The sequence below is a fragment of the Ambystoma mexicanum genome, chromosome 13 (assembly GCF_040938575.1).
Source record: "Ambystoma mexicanum isolate Mex_15411 chromosome 13, UKY_AmexF1_1, whole genome shotgun sequence".
Lineage (NCBI taxonomy): Eukaryota > Metazoa > Chordata > Amphibia > Caudata > Ambystomatidae > Ambystoma > Ambystoma mexicanum.
The window spans coordinates 4,926,862-4,947,153 of NC_090938.1; the positions used below are offsets into that span (position 1 = coordinate 4,926,862).

Genomic DNA, 20,292 nt, shown 5'->3' on the forward strand with positions numbered 1-20,292 from the left:
GTACTGGAGAGATGTAGGGAAAAGGACAGTCCTGGGTACTGGAGAAATGCAGGGAAGAGAACAGTCCCGGGTACTAGAGTGATGCAGGGAAGAGGACAGTCTGGTGTACTGGAGAGATGCAGGGAAGAGGACAGCTCTCGGTACTGGAGAGATGCAGGGAAATTCCAGCACAGTCTAGGGTACTGGAGAGATGTAGGGAAAAGGACAGTCCTGGGTACTGGAGAAATGCATTGAAGAGGAAAGTCCTGGGTACTGGAGAGATGCAGCAAAGTGGACAATCCCGGCACAGGAGAGATGCACTGGGTATTGGAGGGATGCAGGGAAGAGGACGGTCCTGTGTACTGGAGAGATGCAGGGAAGAGGACAGTCCCGGGTACTGGAGTGATGCAGGAAAGAGGACAATCCTGGGTACTGGAGAGATGCACCAGGTACTGGAGATGTGCAGGGAAGAAGACAGTCCTGGGTACTGTAGAGATGCAGGGAGGAGGACAGCCCTGGGTACTGGACAGATGCAGGTAAGAGGACAGTTGTGGGTACTGGAGTGATGCAGGGAGGGGAGCCATCTGGGGTACTGGAGAGATACAGGGAATAGGACAGTCCCGGGCACTGGAGAGATGCAGCGAGGTACCAGCACAGTCCCGGGCACTGGAGAGATGCAGGGAGATACCAGCACAGTCCCAGGCACTGGAGAGATGCAGGGAGATAACAGCACAGTCTCGGGTACTGCAGAGATGCAGGGAGGGGGGCCGTCCTGGGTACTGGAGAGATGCAGGGAAGAGGACAGTTTGCAGGTACTGAAGAGATTCCGGGAAGAGGACAGTCTGGGGTACTGGAGAGATGCAGGGAAGAGGACAGTCTGGGGTACTGGAGAGATGCAGGGAACAGGACAGTCTCGGGTACTGGAGAGATGCAGGGAAGAGGACAGTCCAGGGTTCTGGAATGATGCAGGGAGATACCAGCACTGTCACAGGCACTGGAGAGATGTAGGGAGAAGGACAGTCCCGGCTACTGGGGTGATGCAGAGAGAAGGGCCGTCTGGGGTACTGGAGAGATGCAGGGAAGAGGACAGTCACTGGAGAGATGCATGGAGATACCAGCACAGTCGCGGGCATTGGAGAGATGCAGGGAGATACCAGCACAGTCTCGGGTACTGGAGAGATGCATAGAGGGGGGCCATTCCAGGTACTGAAGAGATGCCAGGAAGAGGACAGTCCGGGGTACTGGAGAGATGCAGGGAAGAGGGCAGTCTGAGGTACTGGAGAGATTCAGGGAAGAGAACAGTCCGGGGTACTGGAGAGATGCAGGGAGAAGACAGTCCAGGGTACTGGAGAGATGCAGGGAAGAGGACAGTGCCGGGTACTGGAGAGATGCAGGGTAGAGGACAGTGCTGGATACTGGAGTGATGCAGGGAAGAGGACAGCCTTGGGTACTGGAGAGATGCAAGGTAGAGGACAGTGCTGGGTACTGGAGTGATGCAGGGTAGAGGACAGTGCTGGGTACTGGAGTGATGCAGGGAAGAGGACAGTGCCGGGTACTGGAGAGATGCAGGGTAGAGGACAGTGCTGGGTACTGGAGTGATGCAGGGAAGAGGACAGCCTCGGGTACTGGATAGATGCAGGGTAGAGGACAGTGCTGGGTACTGGAGTGATGCAGGGAAGAGGACAGCCTTGGGTACAGGAGAGATGCAGGGTAGAGGACAGTGCTGGGTACTAGAGTGATGCAGGGAAGAGGACAGCCTTGGGTACTGGAGAGATGCAAGGTAGAGGACAGTGCTGGGTACTGGAGTGATGCAGGGTAGAGGACAGTGCTGGGTACTGGAGTGATGCAGGGAAGAGGACAGTGCCGGGTACTGGAGAGATGCAGGGTAGAGGACAGTGCTGGGTACTGGAATGATGCAGGGAAGAGGACAGCCTCGGGTACTGGAGAGATTCAGGGTAGAGGACAGTGCTGGGTACTGGAGTGATGCAGGGAAGAGGACAGCCTCGGGTACTGGAGAGATGCAGGGTAGAGGACAGTGCTGGGTACTGGAGTGATGCAGGGAAGAGGACAGCTCTCGGTACTGGAGAGATGCAGGTAGATGCTAATACAATCCTGGGTACTGGAGAGATGCAGTGAAATTCCAGCACAGTCTGGGGTACGGGAGAGAGAAAAACACAAAGGGGTAGTACTGCTACTAATAGCCTCAACCCAAGTGCTTCCTCAAGGGGAGAAACATATTTTGGTTTTATTGGGGAGCCTTTCTACTTGAACTCAAGGAATATATCCCACAGTTAGTTGCCTATGAAATTGTCAAGGAAGAAAAACCACACACACACAGAGGGGGCTGTTTCATAAAATGTGCTTAATTGTATTTGGACAAAAAATGAAATTTCCTTATAAACACCTGCATGTAAAACACATTACTGGACTGTAAAAGAAAACATATATAGGTGTCATAGACAGAGGGACAGCATCAACCATATCCTAGTCAGAAGACTAGTGCAGTTAAAGGGAAAGACACATTCACAACATGACCCGAAAGAATAACACATATAGTGGTTACACCTCGTGGTTTTGCACCTAAGGTTTTGTGTCCAGATTCCAAGTATCTGGTGCATGAATTTTTAATTAAATTACATAGTACATCATGAATTACTCAAGTGCCTAGAGAGTTCTAATGGTCATACATCTAACTGATCAATTTTACAGAAAAAAGTATAAATAATTCTGATGGTCATGTGCCAACGTCGCTGGGGGTAAAGTGTGGTCAAACCACCAAATGGTGTTTGAATCACATGAAAAAGTCAATCGGAAGTGCCCATAACATTGGGCTCGTAGTTCCCCCTCGCATAAACTGTACGTTTCGGCAGCAGTGCCATCCGTCTTGAAACTGAGTAAGAAGGATCGCTTATTTTTTCATCATAGTAGCCGCCTTCTTCAGGGCGAATAAACAGCCCCTGTAACAAAGAAACCAAAAGAGGAGAACATTATAAATGTACTATCCTCGTGGTGAAGTGTGTTTCCTTTAAGGACATTTCTGGCCAAATTGGTAAGGGAAAAAGCACTTAATGCAAAAAGGAAGAAAAATATTTCTTAACAAAATTTCATAAGAACTGGGCTGGTAGAGGGTCAGGGTAATTAGATCATAAGAAGGCTTGTACCTCTGACGGGAAGTCTCTTCGAGTTGCATGCTTCCGGGCCGGAGATTTGCAGATGGCGGGACCGCTTGTTACAGACTAGCGTGGGTAGGATACGCTGAAGAAAGCTGCTCCAGGGTCGTCCGTCACTGCATAAGAAGAGGGGAAAGACAAGAGATGGGAAGGGATGTAAGTCCGAGCTGTGAGTGCCACGGTTATAGAGGGAGAAAAGAAGGTAAACTAAAATCGGAGTACCTGGTGCAAGCCAGTATACAGATGGTCTCCCAGGTATTCTCCCCGAGGTATAGACCGGTGGATTAGGAGGCACTTGGTGTCCAATTGCTTGTGGCAGCCACGGTCCTCAGATCACAGAACCATCATTGTGCTGCCTGTCGAACAAGAAGGGGAGAGATGCATGGAGGGGGGCTGTCACGGGTACTGGAGAGATGCAGAGAAGAGGACAGTGCCAGGTACTGGAGTGATGCAGGGAAGAGGACAGTGCTGGGTACTGGAGAGATGCAGGGAAGAGGACAGCCTGGTGTACTGTAGAGATGCAGGAAAGGGGATGGTCACACGTACTGAAGAGATGCCGGGACAATGAGAGTGCCGGGTACTGGACAGATGCAGGGAAGAGGACAGTCCGGGGTACTGGAGAGATGCAGGGAGGTGGACAGTCCTGGGTACTGGAGAGATGCAGGGAAGAGGACAGTCTCGGGTACTGGAGAGATGCAGGGAGGGGGGCAGACCTGGGTACTGGAGAGATGCATGGAAGAGGACAGTGCCGAGTACTGGAGACATGTAGGAAAAAGGACAGTCCCAAGTACTGGAGAGATGCAGGAAAGGGGATGGTCCTGAAGAGATTCTGGGATGAGGCGAGTGCTGGGTACTGGAGAGATGCAGGGAAGAGGACAGTCTTGGGTACAGGAAAGATGCAGGGAGAGGACAGTCCCAGGTACTGGAGACATGCAGGGAAGAGGACAGTGCTGGGTACTGGAGAGATGCAGGGAAGAGAACATTCCTGGGGTACTGGAGTGATGCAGGGAAGAGGACAGTCCCGGGTACTGGAGAGATGCAGGGAAGAGGACAGTCTCGGGAACTGGAGAGTTGCAGGGAAGAGGACAATCCCGGGTACTGGAGAGATGCAGGGAAGAGGACAGTGCCGGGTACTGGAGAGATGCAAGGAAGAGGATAGTCCGGGGTACTGGAGTGATGCAGGGAAGAGGACAGTCTCGGGTACTGGAGTGATGCAGGGAAGAGGACAGTACTGGGTACTGGAGAGACGCAGGGAAGAGTACAGTCCCGGGTACTGGAGAGATGCAGGGAAGAGGACAGCCCTGGGTACTGGAGAGATGCAGGGAAGAGGACAGTCTGGGTACTAGAGTGATGCTGGGAAGAGGACAGCCCTGGGTACTGGAGAGATGCAGGGAAGAGGACATTGCTGGATACTGGAGTGATGCAGGGAAGAGGATAGTCCCGGGTACTGGAGAGAACAAGGGAAGAGGACATTCCTGGGGTACTGGAGTGATGCAGGGAAGAAGACAGTGCCGGGTACTGGAGAGATGCAGGGAAGAGGACAGTCTGGGGTACGGGAAAGATGCAGGGAAGAGGACAGCCCTGGGTACTGGAGAGATTCAGGGAAGAGGACAGTCCCGGGTACTGGAGAGATGCAGGGAAGAGGACAGCCCTGGGTACTGGAGAGATGCAGGGAAGAGGACAGTCCGGGTACTAGAGTGATGCTGGGAAGAGGACAGCCTTGGGTACTGGAGAGATGCAAGGTAGAGGACAGTGCTGGGTACTGGAGTGATGCAGGGTAGAGGACAGTGCTGGGTACTGGAGTGATGCAGGGAAGAGGACAGTGCCGGGTACTGGAGAGATGCAGGGTAGAGGACAGTGCTGGGTACTGGAATGATGCAGGGAAGAGGACAGCCTCGGGTACTGGAGAGATTCAGGGTAGAGGACAGTGCTGGGTACTGGAGTGATGCAGGGAAGAGGACAGCCTCGGGTACTGGAGAGATGCAGGGTAGAGGACAGTGCTGGGTACTGGAGTGATGCAGGGAAGAGGACAGCTCTCGGTACTGGAGAGATGCAGGTAGATGCTAATACAATCCTGGGTACTGGAGAGATGCAGTGAAATTCCAGCACAGTCTGGGGTACGGGAGAGAGAAAAACACAAAGGGGTAGTACTGCTACTAATAGCCTCAACCCAAGTGCTTCCTCAAGGGGAGAAACATATTTTGGTTTTATTGGGGAGCCTTTCTACTTGAACTCAAGGAATATATCCCACAGTTAGTTGCCTATGAAATTGTCAAGGAAGAAAAACCACACACACACAGAGGGGGCTGTTTCATAAAATGTGCTTAATTGTATTTGGACAAAATATGAAATTTCCTTATAAACACCTGCATGTAAAACACATTACTGGACTGTAAAAGAAAACATATATAGGTGTCATAGACAGAGGGACAGCATCAACCATATCCTAGTCAGAAGACTAGTGCAGTTAAAGGGAAAGACACATTCACAACATGACCCGAAAGAATAACACATATAGTGGTTACACCTCGTGGTTTTGCACCTAAGGTTTTGTGTCCAGATTCCAAGTATCTGGTGCATGAATTTTTAATTAAATTACATAGTACATCATGAATTACTCAAGTGCCTAGAGAGTTCTAATGGTCATACATCTAACTGATCAATTTTACAGAAAAAAGTATAAATAATTCTGATGGTCATGTGCCAACGTCGCTGGGGGTAAAGTGTGGTCAAACCACCAAATGGTGTTTGAATCACATGAAAAAGTCAATCGGAAGTGCCCATAACATTGGGCTCGTAGTTCCCCCTCGCATAAACTGTACGTTTCGGCAGCAGTGCCATCCGTCTTGAAACTGAGTAAGAAGGATCGCTTATTTTTTCATCATAGTAGCCGCCTTCTTCAGGGCGAATAAACAGCCCCTGTAACAAAGAAACCAAAAGAGGAGAACATTATAAATGTACTATCCTCGTGGTGAAGTGTGTTTCCTTTATGGACATTTCTGGCCAAATTGGTAAGGGAAAAAGCACTTAATGCAAAAAGGAAGAAAAATATTTCTTAACAAAATTTCATAAGAACTGGGCTGGTAGAGGGTCAGGGTAATTAGATCATAAGAAGGCTTGTACCTCTGACGGGAAGTCTCTTCGAGTTGCATGCTTCCGGGCCGGAGATTTGCAGATGGCGGGACCGCTTGTTACAGACTAGCGTGGGTAGGATACGCTGAAGAAAGCTGCTCCAGGGTCGTCCGTCACTGCATAAGAAGAGGGGAAAGACAAGAGATGGGAAGGGATGTAAGTCCGAGCTGTGAGTGCCACGGTTATAGAGGGAGAAAAGAAGGTAAACTAAAATCGGAGTACCTGGTGCAAGCCAGTATACAGATGGTCTCCCAGGTATTCTCCCCGAGGTATAGACCGGTGGATTAGGAGGCACTTGGTGTCCAATTGCTTGTGGCAGCCACGGTCCTCAGATCACAGAACCATCATTGTGCTGCCTGTCGAACAAGAAGGGGAGAGATGCATGGAGGGGGGCTGTCACGGGTACTGGAGAGATGCAGAGAAGAGGACAGTGCCAGGTACTGGAGTGATGCAGGGAAGAGGACAGTGCTGGGTACTGGAGAGATGCAGGGAAGAGGACAGCCTGGTGTACTGTAGAGATGCAGGAAAGGGGATGGTCACACGTACTGAAGAGATGCCGGGACAATGAGAGTGCCGGGTACTGGACAGATGCAGGGAAGAGGACAGTCCGGGGTACTGGAGAGATGCAGGGAGGTGGACAGTCCTGGGTACTGGAGAGATGCAGGGAAGAGGACAGTCTCGGGTACTGGAGAGATGCAGGGAGGGGGGCAGACCTGGGTACTGGAGAGATGCATGGAAGAGGACAGTGCCGAGTACTGGAGACATGTAGGAAAAAGGACAGTCCCAAGTACTGGAGAGATGCAGGAAAGGGGATGGTCCTGAAGAGATTCTGGGATGAGGCGAGTGCTGGGTACTGGAGAGATGCAGGGAAGAGGACAGTCTTGGGTACAGGAAAGATGCAGGGAGAGGACAGTCCCAGGTACTGGAGACATGCAGGGAAGAGGACAGTGCTGGGTACTGGAGAGATGCAGGGAAGAGAACATTCCTGGGGTACTGGAGTGATGCAGGGAAGAGGACAGTCCCGGGTACTGGAGAGATGCAGGGAAGAGGACAGTCTCGGGAACTGGAGAGTTGCAGGGAAGAGGACAATCCCGGGTACTGGAGAGATGCAGGGAAGAGGACAGTGCCGGGTACTGGAGAGATGCAAGGAAGAGGATAGTCCGGGGTACTGGAGTGATGCAGGGAAGGGAAGAGTACAGTCCCGGGTACTGGAGAGATGCAGGGAAGAGGACAGCCCTGGGTACTGGAGAGATGCAGGGAAGAGGACAGTCTGGGTACTAGAGTGATGCTGGGAAGAGGACAGCCCTACTGGAGAGATGCAGGGAAGAGGACAGTCTGGGTACTAGAGTGATGCTGGGAAGAGGACAGCCCTGGGTACTGGAGAGATGCAGGGAAGAGGACATTGCTGGATACTGGAGTGATGCAGGGAAGAGGATAGTCCCGGGTACTGGAGAGAACAAGGGAAGAGGACATTCCTGGGGTACTGGAGTGATGCAGGGAAGAAGACAGTGCCGGGTACTGGAGAGATGCAGGGAAGAGGACAGTCTGGGGTACGGGAAAGATGCAGGGAAGAGGACAGCCCTGGGTACTGGAGAGATTCAGGGAAGAGGACAGTCCCGGGTACTGGAGAGATGCAGGGAAGAGGACAGCCCTGGGTACTGGAGAGATGCAGGGAAGAGGACAGTCCGGGTACTAGAGTGATGCTGGGAAGAGGACAGCCCTGGGTACTGGAGAGATGCAGGGAAGAGGACAGTGCTGGATACTGGAGTGATGAAGGAAGAGGACAGTCCTGGGTACTGGAGAGATGCAGGGAAGAGGATATTCCCGGGGTACTGGAGTGTTGCAGGGAAGAGGACAGTGCCGGGTACTGGAGAGATGCAGGGAAGAGGACAGTCGGGGGTACTGGAAAGATGCAGGGAAGAGGACAGCCCTGGGTACTGGAGAGATGCAGGGAAGAGGACAGCCCTGGGTACTGGAGAGATGCAGGGAAGAGGACAGTCTCGGTTACTGGAGAGATGCAGGAAAGAGGACAGTGCAGGGTACTGGAGAGATGCAGGGAAGAGGACAGTGTTGGGTACTGGAGTGCTGCAGGGAAGAGGACAGACTGGGGTACTGGAGAGATGCAGGGAAGGGGACGGTCTGGGGTACTGGAGAGATGCAGGGAAGGGGATAACCCTGGGTACTGGAGAGATGCAGGGAAGAGAGCAGTCTCGGTTACTGGAGAGATGCAGGGAAGAGGACAGTGCTGGGTACTGGAGAGATGCAGGGAAGAGGACAGTCCGGGGTACTGGAGAGATGCAGGGAAGAGGACAGCCCTGGGTACTGGAGAGATGCAGGGAAGAGGACAGTCTGGGTACTGGAGTGATGCAGGGAAGCGGATGGAGAGGTCGCTCCAGGAGGCCCAAGGAATGTGATCTTCATGGTTCTATTGAAGGAGTTGTCTAGGCACAGTGAAAGCAAAGTTGCACCGGAGGTTAGCAACAGTACTGTGCATGTTTGTGTGGGTGGGCGAGGCTAAAAGCGGGGCAGCCATGAGCAGGGAGGAAGGGGCGTCGTTGCGAGCAGCGTTGAGGATGGCAGAGGTTTCTGTGGCGAGGAAACCCCAGTATATTGGGTCATTCTGTGGTGAGACTCGCCGGTGCTGACACACGTTTCCTATGGACAGGATGGAAGGAAGAGGTTAATGGCGGGGAGCAGACCTCAGAAACCTCCGGACAGATCATCCGGGCCCTGGGTGGATGATGACTCTCACAACACACATGACACATCCCTTCACATCTGCTGCATTGCAACATGGAAACAGCAACGAATAAAGCACGCCAGTGACGTAGGTCAATTGGTTAATGCACCTGCTGCAGAGGTCAGCGTCAGCCTGCTGCCTGAGGGTCACATCTGGGAACCTAACTGTGGACAGTTTAGTCTTTCATTTCTAGAAAAGCAGTTTAATAAGGGCTAATACATTACAACAGCTTTTATTCAAAGCACTAGAAAAGTGCAGTGAAGTGTTATTCAGTTCTATACAATAAGCAAACAAGAACCGACAGCATAACAAGCTCATCCAATGAGTAGCTAATGAACCACTGAGCGTGGCCTGGACAGAGCGGCAATAGGCAAACGTCCGTGCTGGGCTTCCTAGGACTGAGTAAAGGAGCTTCACCTCTGGGGGGCCTAAGTAGATGGTTGCTGCAGCTCTGTGGTGTAGGTCGATGGGTGCCGCGGCTCTGTGGGGTAGGCAGATGGGTGCCGCAGTTCTGTGGTGTAGGCAGATGGGTGCTGCAGCTCTGTGGTGTAGGCAGGTGGGTGCTGCCGCACTGTGGTGTAGGCAGAAGGGTGCCGCAGCTCTGTGGTGTAGGCAGATGGGTGCCGCTGCACTGTGGTGTGGGCAGATGGGTGCTGCATCACTGTGGTGTAGGCACAAGGGTGCCGCAGCACTGTGGTGTAGACAGATGGGTGCCGCAGCTCTGTGGTGTAGGCAGATGGGTGCTGCAGCACTGTGGTGTAGGCAGAAGGGTGCCGCAGCTCTGTGGTGTAGGCAGATGGGTGCCGCAGCTCTGTGGTGTAGGCAGGTGAGTGCCGCAGCACTGTGGTGTAGGAAGAAGGGTGCCGCAGCTCTGTGGTGTAGACAGATGGGTGCCGCAGCACTGTGGTGTGGGCAGATGGGTGCCGCAGCTCTATGGTGTAGGAATATGGGTGCCGCGGCTCTGTGGTGTAGGCAGATGGGTGCTGCAGCACTGTGGTTTAGGCAGATGGCAACCCCAGCAGGGGAACCCATTCAGAAGATAAGAGATTGTGGTTTCCAGGAGACAGAAAGTCTGTCCTTGCCGGAACTTCAAGGGAGACCTGCCTCTTTAATCAGGAACCACAGAGATCTCAATTAACCAGAGAGACCCTTTGATCCACAACAGACAGGAAGATGGATGGGACTTAGTATTACATGTTTTCACCCTTTACCTTTTCTTTTGCAAAGCACTCTGGTTATGACCTCATGCATACAGGAGATTGTTGGTGGGGATCCAGGATTGGTTCACTAAGGTAGGCTTAGCCAACACCATTTACTCTGGCCCATTTGTCTTTAAAAGGTGGCTGGGCCCCTCTTTTGGCAGATCATCTGAAGACTTTGCAAGGAGTAACAAGACAAATTTAGCTTTGGATCCTGGCTGAAGGTACAGTCTGCCTTACATCTTCCACCAGTGAAGGAAGGCCATGATTTCCAAGAGGGAAGCAAGATCCCTCCCCAAAACATCTCCCAAGGAACAGAGGGAGATATTGAATCCCGAGGCCCCCCCAGCAGCTCCAGCACCGGTACCCAGCCAGCACACAGAGTGCCCTGCTAGGCTCTGTAGCAAGCTTCCTAGGTGGGAAGTGCCAGAGAGCCTGTGAACCAAACCAAGGACAAGGCTGGTGCCTGCAACACTCTCCTCAGCTTTGGGCCGTCCGCTTTAAAGGACGACACAAGCCCAGTGAAGAAGCTGGGAGGAGTGCATTGACCAGCATTCACCGGATATGACGAATCAACTTCTGGGGCAGTAGTGGTCCAGGGATGTATATCAATTTCTAAACCATCAATAAACCCCACACTTCTAGTGCACCAGAAGGGATCCGAACAGATTGCAATACAAGTGAATTATAAGACCTCCTTGTCCAATTTTTGGTGACGTGGAAGGAACGCCAGGCTTATCTCTGCAAGGTGGTGGATCGTTGGTTAGTTGCAACACAACGAAAATACAATTATTACCCAATGATAAAAGGGACTCTTCAGTCAAGGTTGTTTAGAAATATCTACTTTATCATTACTACAACAGACAGTTCTAGCACACTACAATCACAACACACACTGTAAAGGAACACAGAGGACAGACAGTGTCACAAAGGAAAGGGATGCACTCTGGATACTGACCGGAGGGTAGTTGGTAAAGTAATCATTCTTACTCTTCAAGGTTATTTCGTTTCAACACCAACTGGGCAAAGGGTTGTAACTGTCTATAGGGGCCTTTGGAGAAGGACCAGGGGAGAAGAACCACAATGTACCTGTGTCACAACCCATTCCCTGAAGATAGTGCTAGTGGTCTGCGTCAGAAGAGTCTAGAAAACTTGTACAGCAGTGGAAGAATTCTTCCCACTGGTGTAACTCTCTGCTGTTTAAAATGACAGACAGAGAGGTCTAGTAGTTGGAAGCGGAGACGCATCCAAGACTCACCGGCTTTGGGAACAGAATAAAATACAATCAGTACCTCTTGCACGTATTTAGACTCCTCCCCGGCTTCCATATTCCTGGACCCACCTGGATGGATTCTGACAGCACACTGGTCAGTCTAGGGCTTTGCAACAGGTCCCCAAGGTTCCACAACTGGAATCTACAAAACAGTAACCCAAGGGAAAGGAGACTAGAGTGACAGACCAAACAAAGCAAGAGACAAAACAATCCACTTCCTACCAAAGTACCTGTACAAAGCATGAAGAGTTCTTTTTAGCAGGTTCTGAAGTTGTCTGAAGTGTGGACTATTCCAGATGGAGCACAATCCCAGGACCTATTCCCGATGAAACGAGGACGCCTAGAAAGAGCCCCTGCAGGCACGCGTCTCTAGTCCCGGTGCTAGCACTGTCCACACAAGAAGAGTGATGTCCCTTTGAAGTAATGTGCAAAGAAAACGCGTAGCAGCAGACAAATCCGATAACTATCTGTGTCCTATGAACGTGTGGGCCGAGGATTGCTGCAGAGCGTGAGACAGAGGGAGTCCAGGAAGCAGGCCGTGTCCTGTTAACAGGAAGGCAGCGAGGAGTAGAGGGAGGGGAGTGGAAGGAGTTGCAACATAGCAGGAGGTCAGACACAAGGACAAGGATTCAAGACAGAGAAGCAAGGAGCAGAGAGAAGCGCAGACTGGAAACAAGAGTCAAAACAAGGGTCCAGACTCGGGACGAAGCGAAGCATAAACGGGTCATAGCTTCAATAAGGTGTGTTTTATCAGTACCAGGTAAGCGTCTCGGCACAGCATGAGGCCCAGCTTTGAATGTCCTTCCAGGTGACTGCCGAAAGCCTGGACGCATGAACTGTCGCCATGACATGACAACCTGTACCGTGACAGGAACGGCGATGGCGCAAAGACGAGGGGCGTCCCATATTCCTAACAACCCGGTGCTCAAGAGTGTCGAGGTGTTCCAGAGTGTCGAGGTGCTCCAGAGTGTCGAGGTGTTCCAGAGTGTCGAGGTGCTCCAGAGTGTCGAGGTGTTCCAGAGTGTCGAGGTGTTCCAGAGTGTCGAGGTGTTCCAGAGTGTCGAGGTGTTCCAGAGTGTCGAGGTGCTCCAGAGTGTCGAGGTGTTCCAGAGTGTCGAGGTGTTCCAGAGTGTCGATGTGTTCCAGAGTGTCGAGGTGCTCCAGAGTGTCGAGGTGCTCCAGAGTGTCGAGGTGTTCCAGAGTGTCGAGGTGCTCCAGAGTGTCGAGGTGTTCCAGAGTGTCGAGGTGTTCCAGAGTGCTTTGCAGTTCGTGAGACAGAGTTAGTTTCCTTCTTGAAACTGTCTGTCCTCTGCATTCCTTTACAGGGTGGGATGTATTTCATAGTGTGCTAGAACTGTCTGTTGTGGGAATAATAAAATAGATATTTTAATACAACCTTGACTGGACGGTCCCCTTTATCATTGGGTAATTATTGTATGTTCGCTGTGTTGCAACTAACCAACAATGCAAGACCTTGCAAAGATAAACACGTTACAAAAATTGGACCAGGAGGTCTTATAATTCGCTTGTGTTTCCTATCTGTGCGGATCCCTTCTGGTGCACTGGAGGTGTGGGGCTGATTGATGGCTTAGAACCGATATCCCTCCCTGGACCACTGGCACCCCGGAAGTTGAGTCGTCACGCCCTGCCAGTTAATGAGTGTTTGAAGACTTCTCTCACGGGGAGAGATTTGACAGGTTTGCTTTTGCTGTAGTGCACCTCAGTTTGGTAGGGGCTCGGCTCCCCACCCCAGGCCCATGGCTGGCTTGGCAACTTGTGCCACCCCCGAGGTTTTGGGCTTTCCCTCAGTGACTCTCTAAATGATCAGCGGGCAGTGAGGGCTGTTGGTAATTAATGGACTCCTCTGTGAGGTAAAGTCCTGCTGTTTGCCTACGGAGCCGCCCGTGGAAACCCCCCGGGAAGAGGTGGCCGTTGCCACGAGACCCTGCACGGCTCCAGGACACCCCTTCAGATTGAGTGCAGGGACTTTCCGTGCGGCTGCTGCTGGCCTCGTGCTGGGCTCGGCTGTTCTGGCGAAAGAATAACTGGCCCAGCTCTGCCAACACCGGACATGATGAAATGCGGAACACCAGCTGCCGAGCTCAAACCTTTGACATCTAAAACTAAACAAGAAGTCCGCACCTTTAGCCAAAGTCCACCGAGCAGTGGCCATCACGGGCAGAGACCACCCCACATACCCCTCCGGCCGAACACCCCATGCACTGCCATGAGCAGAGACCCCCCCCCCACATTACACAATGGCCTCCTCGAACACCCCGGGCACTGCCATGAGCAGAGACCCCCCACATTACACAATGGCCTCCTCGAACACCCCACGCACTGCCATGAGCAGAGACCCCCCTCCCACGTGACACAAGGTCCTCCTCGAACACCCCACGCACTGCCATGAGCAGAGAACCCCACATTACACAAGGGCCTCCCCGAACACCCCACGCACTGCCATGAGCAGAGACCACCCCCCAATTTACACAAGGGCCTCCTCGAACACCCCACGCACTGCCATGAGCAGAGACCCCCCCAATTTACACAAGGGCCTCCTCGAACCCCCCACGCACTGCCATGAGCAGAGACCCCCCAATTTACACAATGGCCTCCTCGAACACCCCACGCACTGCCATGAGCAGAGACCCCCCCGAATTTAATCAAGGGCCTCCTCGAATACTCCACACACTGCCATGAGCAGAGACCCCCCAATTTACACAAGGGCCTCCTTGAACACCCCACGCACTGCCATGAGCAGAGAACCCCACATTACACAATGGCCTCCTCGAACACCCCGCGAACTGCCATGAGCAGAGACCCCCCCAATTTAAACAAGGGCCTCCTCGAACACCCCACGCACTGCCATGAGCAGAGACCCCCAGAATTTACACAAGGGCCTCCTCGAACACCCTTTGCACTGAGCAGAGACCCCCTGCATTACATAAGGGCCTCTCAAAACCCCTGCGCACTGCCATGAGCAGAGACCCCCACATTAAACAAGGGCATCCTCGAACACCTCGAGCATTGCCATAAGCAGATGAGAAGAGACCCCTGCATTATACAAGGACATCCTCAAACACCCCGCACACTCCCATGAGCAGAGACCTGCTTGTGACAAATCAACTTCCGGGTCACCAGTGGTCCAGGGATAAATATCGGTTTCTAAACCATCAATCAGTCCCACTCCTCTAGTACACCAGAAAGGATACGAACAGATTGGAAGCACAAGTACATTATAAAACTTCTTGTCCAATTTTGGTAACGTGGTCGGAACAGCAGGTTTATCTCTGCAAGGTCGTGGATTGTTAGTTAGTTGCAAAACAGCGAAAACACAATTATTACCCAATGATAAAAGGGACGATCCAGTCAAGGTTGTATTATCACAACAGACAGTTTTAGCACACTACAAAATACAACCCGCCCTGTAAAGGAACACAGAGGACAGACAGTTTCAAGAGCGAAAAGGGATGCACTCTGGATAGTGACCGGAGGGCAGTCTGTATAGTAAATAATCACAATAGTTTGAGGATAGTTGGTTTCAACACAAAGGAAGCAATGGGTCGTACAATGTCCCTAGGGGCCTTCAGAGAAGGACCACAGGGACAGAACCACAATGCACCTTGTGCTGTAGATGTTCTTGGTGCTCGACAAGTTCGAGTCCGTTTCAGGGCGCCTTGAAGCTTCTGCGACAGAGTTCAAGTCGGGTGACAGCTGTGAGAATCAGGCAGCAGACAGTTTGGCAACCTAGGCTGGATGGCTGCAGGCTGGCCTACACGGTTACTCAGGACCAGGAATCATCTCTGCTGGTGCTGGTCGGTGGTTCTGAAGCACTGGTCAAGGCATCTCAGATGGCGTTAGCGACTGCAGTGTAACAACAGACAGTGGTGCAGTTGATTCCAGCTCAAAGAGTTTGAGTGGCTGGAAAATGTCCTTTAAGGCAGACGTCGATACATGCTTGTCGTTTCACTTCTCCTAGGTTCTTCACTGGGCTCATGTGGTCCTTTAAGGTGGACGGCCCAAAGCTGCGGAGAGTGCTGCAGGCAGGTGCTTTGTCCTTGGTTTGGTTCAGAGACTCTACGGCACTTCCCACCTAGGAATCTTGCTGCAGAGCCAAGCAGTGCCTGATGTGAGCTGGCTGTGTACTGGTTCCGGAGCTGCTGGCGGGTACTCTGGATTCTGTATCTCCCTCTGTTCCCTGGGAGACATTTAGGGGAGGGATCTTGCTTCCGTCTTTGGAAATCCTGGCCTTCCTTCACAGGCGGTAGCAGTAAGGCAGACCGTACCTTCAGCCAGGGTCCAAATGAGTTCTTCTTGCTACTCCTTGTGAAGTCTTCAGATTGATAGGTCAGCAAGGAATATCGAGGCTTAGTACCACCAAAAATTGAATCCGCCAGTCACAAAGTCAAAGTTATGAATATAACTTTATTCTGTACAGATTCAAATATCAAAGTAGATAGCTATCTGGCTCCCAAGCACCTCGCAGTGTGTACCAGCAGACACTCTGAGGGGAGTGAGTACTGGTCATCACAAAGCATGCAGTATTTATAAAAAGTCCTGGTCATAGCCCAGCCCTTCTCCAAACGAATAAGTTACAAATTCGGGTTTGTGCCCAGTTCACATAACAAATATAACAATAGTAGTATGCACTTTTGACATGTCCCATCCTTGAAGATTCAATGGTGATGTAGGTTCTCCAGCTTAGGTTGGTCGTAGTTTAAAGAAATTAATTCAATAGTTTATTGCTAAGGCACATAGTTCTAGTTTGTCAGTTCTGATGTTTGTATATGGCTGAGGCTATTGATGCAGACAACACTTTGAATTGAAGTTCACTGTGGCTCCAAGGTTCCTTAAAGATGCTGGCAAACTGTGTTGTATCCAGCTGTGTAGATCTTTCCTTGTTTCTTGAGCTTTAGGATAAGTCCTGTTCCAAGAAATGCACAAAGCATTTCTTCCAAAACTCACAGCATTAGTTACTTTGCGTTGTATGTCACTGTTTGAGGGAGAATGAGTCTGTAGACATAGATAACACTTTGACTGAGAGTTCATTCTGACTACAAGGTCTCTGTGCACAGAACTAATAGTCTGCTCTTGGCAGCTCTAGTGTTGACATAGGCTCAATGTTCAGTCTGCTCTGGCAGCTGAAAACATGGTTAATCATTTCTGAACATAGAGCAAGAGTCAGAATCAAAATAATGGCAGATGTTTTCCAAAATGGCAGCAAAGTCAATTCTGTCTAGGTTTAGTTAAGCATTGGTTTTTAATACAAATGCGAAATGGCTTTGGCCAATATATATAATCAGACAGCATTTATGCAAAAATGGTTTAACAAACCCTCCTTTTGGTCTAAGCCAAGAGCATAATTCAAACATTCTGATCATACGATGACCATGAGTCATAATCAGAACACTCTGAGTTGCTGGATTCAAAAATATCAATTGCCATTAACTCTTTAATAGTTATTTCCTGCATTACTAAGGCATTGGTTGCTTTTTCAGGCATTTGTACCTTAGGTCCTAGTGTACCTACTGCTTGTGCACAACATCCTCCTATAATGGAACATATGACATGGAGGCATTGTACATAACAACAACAGAAAAGGAGAATAGCAAGAATCACCATTAAGACTGGAAAGATCTTCCACCCCCATGATTGTAACAAGTCCCAGAACCAAGTACTTAAAATTCCAGTTTTCCTCTGGGACATGTACTTCAGTACTCAAGGTATGTAGATTTTGAATTGCCTTGAATATGGTAGGGGAGGAGTGGGGTGCAAAAACACAGCATGCGGATCCTACCATTTTGCATACCCCACCACGCTCAGCTAGAATGACCTCTAACACCATTCTATTTTGAAGGGCTACTAACCTAATCGTCTTTTGCTCTAGCGTCATGTTGTACAAAATATCGGTGGTCCTATTGATGGTCTTTTCCAGTACCCTTGCTAGTCTTCTGATATCCTCGGAATTCATTATTTGTCCCCAAAATGGCACAAAGGATTTTGCTACATCACCCAAGACTTGTGAAGGAGTAGCTCCATTCTCATCCCGCCTAGGACAAGCTCTAGAGACTTCAGAGGTGCTAGCCACATATAGCCCTGGTAACAAGATCCCCAAATAACAAGTACCCTGCCAATCTCTAGGTAACCAAGAATTAGCTTCATCACCACAGACAAAGTAAACAGGGTCTGCTACGCACAAAGGTCTGTCCTCACTGGTTAGATTTGCGATGTTGGTACAACCCTCGAATGTACCCATTAGCTGAGAACCATCCATTTGTATGCAGAAGGAAACAGTTTCTGGACTATGGCTGATAGTATAAGAGGGAAGCGTGGCATCCCGGTTGCCTACGGGAGCCATTTTGAAAGAAATCAGTGATTGAAAAGGTCTAAAGGGTCTATCAGAAGGCCTAATAGAAGCAACATTGAGTTTGCTCCTATTTGCAAAGAGGGGACATCCCAAAGGTGTTAGGCCTAATTTCTCAAACTCATTCAGATTAGTCCCATCAAAGTTCCCAGAAATACTGTCATTCCAACAACCAAAGAATAGTGCCCTTAGTGAGGAGTAGCAAGCAGTAGTTAAAGGAAGACGATGACTATACCAGCCCAACCCCTTTTCCCCGTGTTGTGGCAAATGTGAACATACCCAGCAATTCGTTTTGTTTAGAATCGCATGGGTCGCATTCATAATCAATAAAAGAGTATTATTATGATAACCCTGTCTATGTTGGGAGTCTCTGGGAGGAAGAGTGTGCAGATGCACGAAAGGTAGAGACACAGTGGAGATGATTTCAGTAGGTAACAAAGTCTCAAGTGGACACACCCCTTCGATATACCAAAACCCAAGCGCAATTATAATTACAAAAAGGACTAGTACTGTGATAAAAAAACAATTGGTCCTCGGGGACCATGATCTCTGATGAACAGATTCTCTGTTAGCCACAAGACAGGTAGCTTGTTCGCACAAGTAGATTTAGGAAAGGACATTGTTTCTCAGAGTCTGTTTAGAAGCCTCTCCATCAGGCTCTTTTAGTTCATCCGTTGGTGGCCCCTGACCACGTGGCCTATCGTGCTTGAAGGTAGCTTTGCCGGTTCCTGCCTCTTATTTACATTTCAGCAAGAGAGTGGCAAGGGACTAGCTCAACGGTGGTTCCTTGTGGGCACAGCTGATGTTGTGCTGTAAGTCTAGCACCTTGGACACAGATCGTACCTCAAGACTCCAGGTACGGCTGTCAAATCGGTAACAAATTGCACTAACCTGGGCAGACTGCGACCCAGAATGGAGACAACTGGTGGATGACGTGGAAATGGATGAATCCCCCGTGGGAGTCCTGCTTCCCAGCTCCCTTAATGATAAACCAGTTAGGAGGAGAGCAGGATCCCCAGGGAAACCCTCCTGGGGGAAAAAACCCTGAGCCGCTGCAACTCTTGGAACGGGAGGTGGAAGTCTGGACGTATCCTCTATGCGCGCTGGACAACGAAGAGGGCCAGAGACCTTTCCAAGGAAACAAGATAGAACAGGTAAGTTCCAGGAAGACTGGTAGCGAGAAATAAGTGAGAGTGGGAAGTGTGAAACCACGTACAATGGATTAAGGAGGGTGTCCTCTAAGGAAAGAGACTGGTCTCAGAAGTATCCGAGGGCTTGAGAAGCCGGTCCTGTCCCGGGGATGTGGTGGCGCTAGCAAACAGAGAATAGAAAGTAAGCTTTAGAATGCCGGGGAGAGAAATCTACTGAAGGGAGATGAGTCTGATTGTTCTCACTAACACGGGCGGCCAACCCGCCAGAAAACCCATGAATCCCACCAAATACGGCCAGCAGCTGAGTCTAAGCAAGGGAATAGAAATCAGAACAGAAGTAAGGAATAAGGAGAAACTCTGAGTGAGTAGATGAAAGGAGTGTGAGTCCTAGAAGCGAACTTACAGAGCGTCCACAAAGGCAGTAGCGACGCATATACAGACAGCACTTCCTTCCTTATCAGGAGTCACGTGACCCGGCGCGAGTGCGTCAGATGTACGTGAAACAACTAGACCATTGTTGTCTCTAGGAAAAGTCGCCGTTATGGGAGCCTGCATTATCATGTTATGCGCCGTTCTCCCTATTCTACGGCTTTGCCACCATGAACAACGTTGATAATGTGTAACAGTATGACCCCTCCTCAGGGGAGGTGCTCCTGGTTTTCCGGGGTGGAAACGGTAGAACCTTTTCACCAATTTGGGGGCATGAACCCCCAAAGCGTTTTTCCACGTCCTTTCTGAGGGTGAGTACCCTTTCCAGTCAATGAGGAACTGAAGTCGACCTCGATTGAATCTTGAGTCACAGATATTGGCCACTTCGTATTCCGGACCTTTGTCTGTGTCCACTGGAGGAGGATGAGAATTAGGTCTTCGCACAAAATGGTCTGGTATTGTCTTGATATTGGGCAAATCTTCCTCGGGACCAGCCCTTGGGAGCAAAAATTACCCAATTCAGCCCAAAATACAGGTTCTATTGTGCCGAGCAGTGAACTCATGCTAGTGACAAATGACACCTTCAAAAAGTTTTAGTATTTATTCTAAACAGTGAATTTCAGCAACATCTTGGGATTCAAGTTAGAGAAGATTACAAAGCACAAAACTTAGAGAAATGCAAAATATAGAGAAACATAGAACTTAGAGAAACATAGAGAAACACAGTCTTACGCCCCTTCAATCAGCACTGGGAGACCCTGGCCCTCATAAGCTAACTGTAACAAGCCCCGCTCAGAGGACAGCGCTGCAGGGTGCCGACAGAGCCACAAATTCCGGACACTTGATCTTGCTCAA

General features: G+C 50.3%; 1 protein-coding gene and 1 long non-coding RNA gene across 2 annotated transcripts; both read right to left on the reverse strand.

Annotated features, from left to right (window-relative positions):
• Positions 1–2,322: 2,322 nt before the first annotated feature.
• LOC138522131 (BCL-6 corepressor-like protein 1) lies at positions 2,323–4,622 on the reverse strand. The gene is made up of 4 exons (XM_069635387.1): positions 4,598–4,622; positions 3,372–4,457; positions 3,141–3,265; positions 2,323–2,936 (listed from the first exon to the last, which is right to left on the reverse strand). The coding sequence occupies exons 1-2, from the start codon at positions 4,620–4,622 to the stop codon at positions 3,478–3,480; spliced, it is 1,005 nt and encodes a 334-aa protein (XP_069491488.1). The 3' UTR covers positions 2,323–2,936; positions 3,141–3,265; positions 3,372–3,477.
• An 867-nt stretch (positions 4,623–5,489) lies between these two features.
• LOC138520046 (uncharacterized) lies at positions 5,490–7,423 on the reverse strand. Its single transcript, XR_011282771.1, has 3 exons — positions 6,504–7,423; positions 6,273–6,397; positions 5,490–6,068 (listed from the first exon to the last, which is right to left on the reverse strand). It is a non-coding gene; the product is annotated as an uncharacterized lncRNA (long non-coding RNA).
• Positions 7,424–20,292: the final 12,869 nt, after the last annotated feature.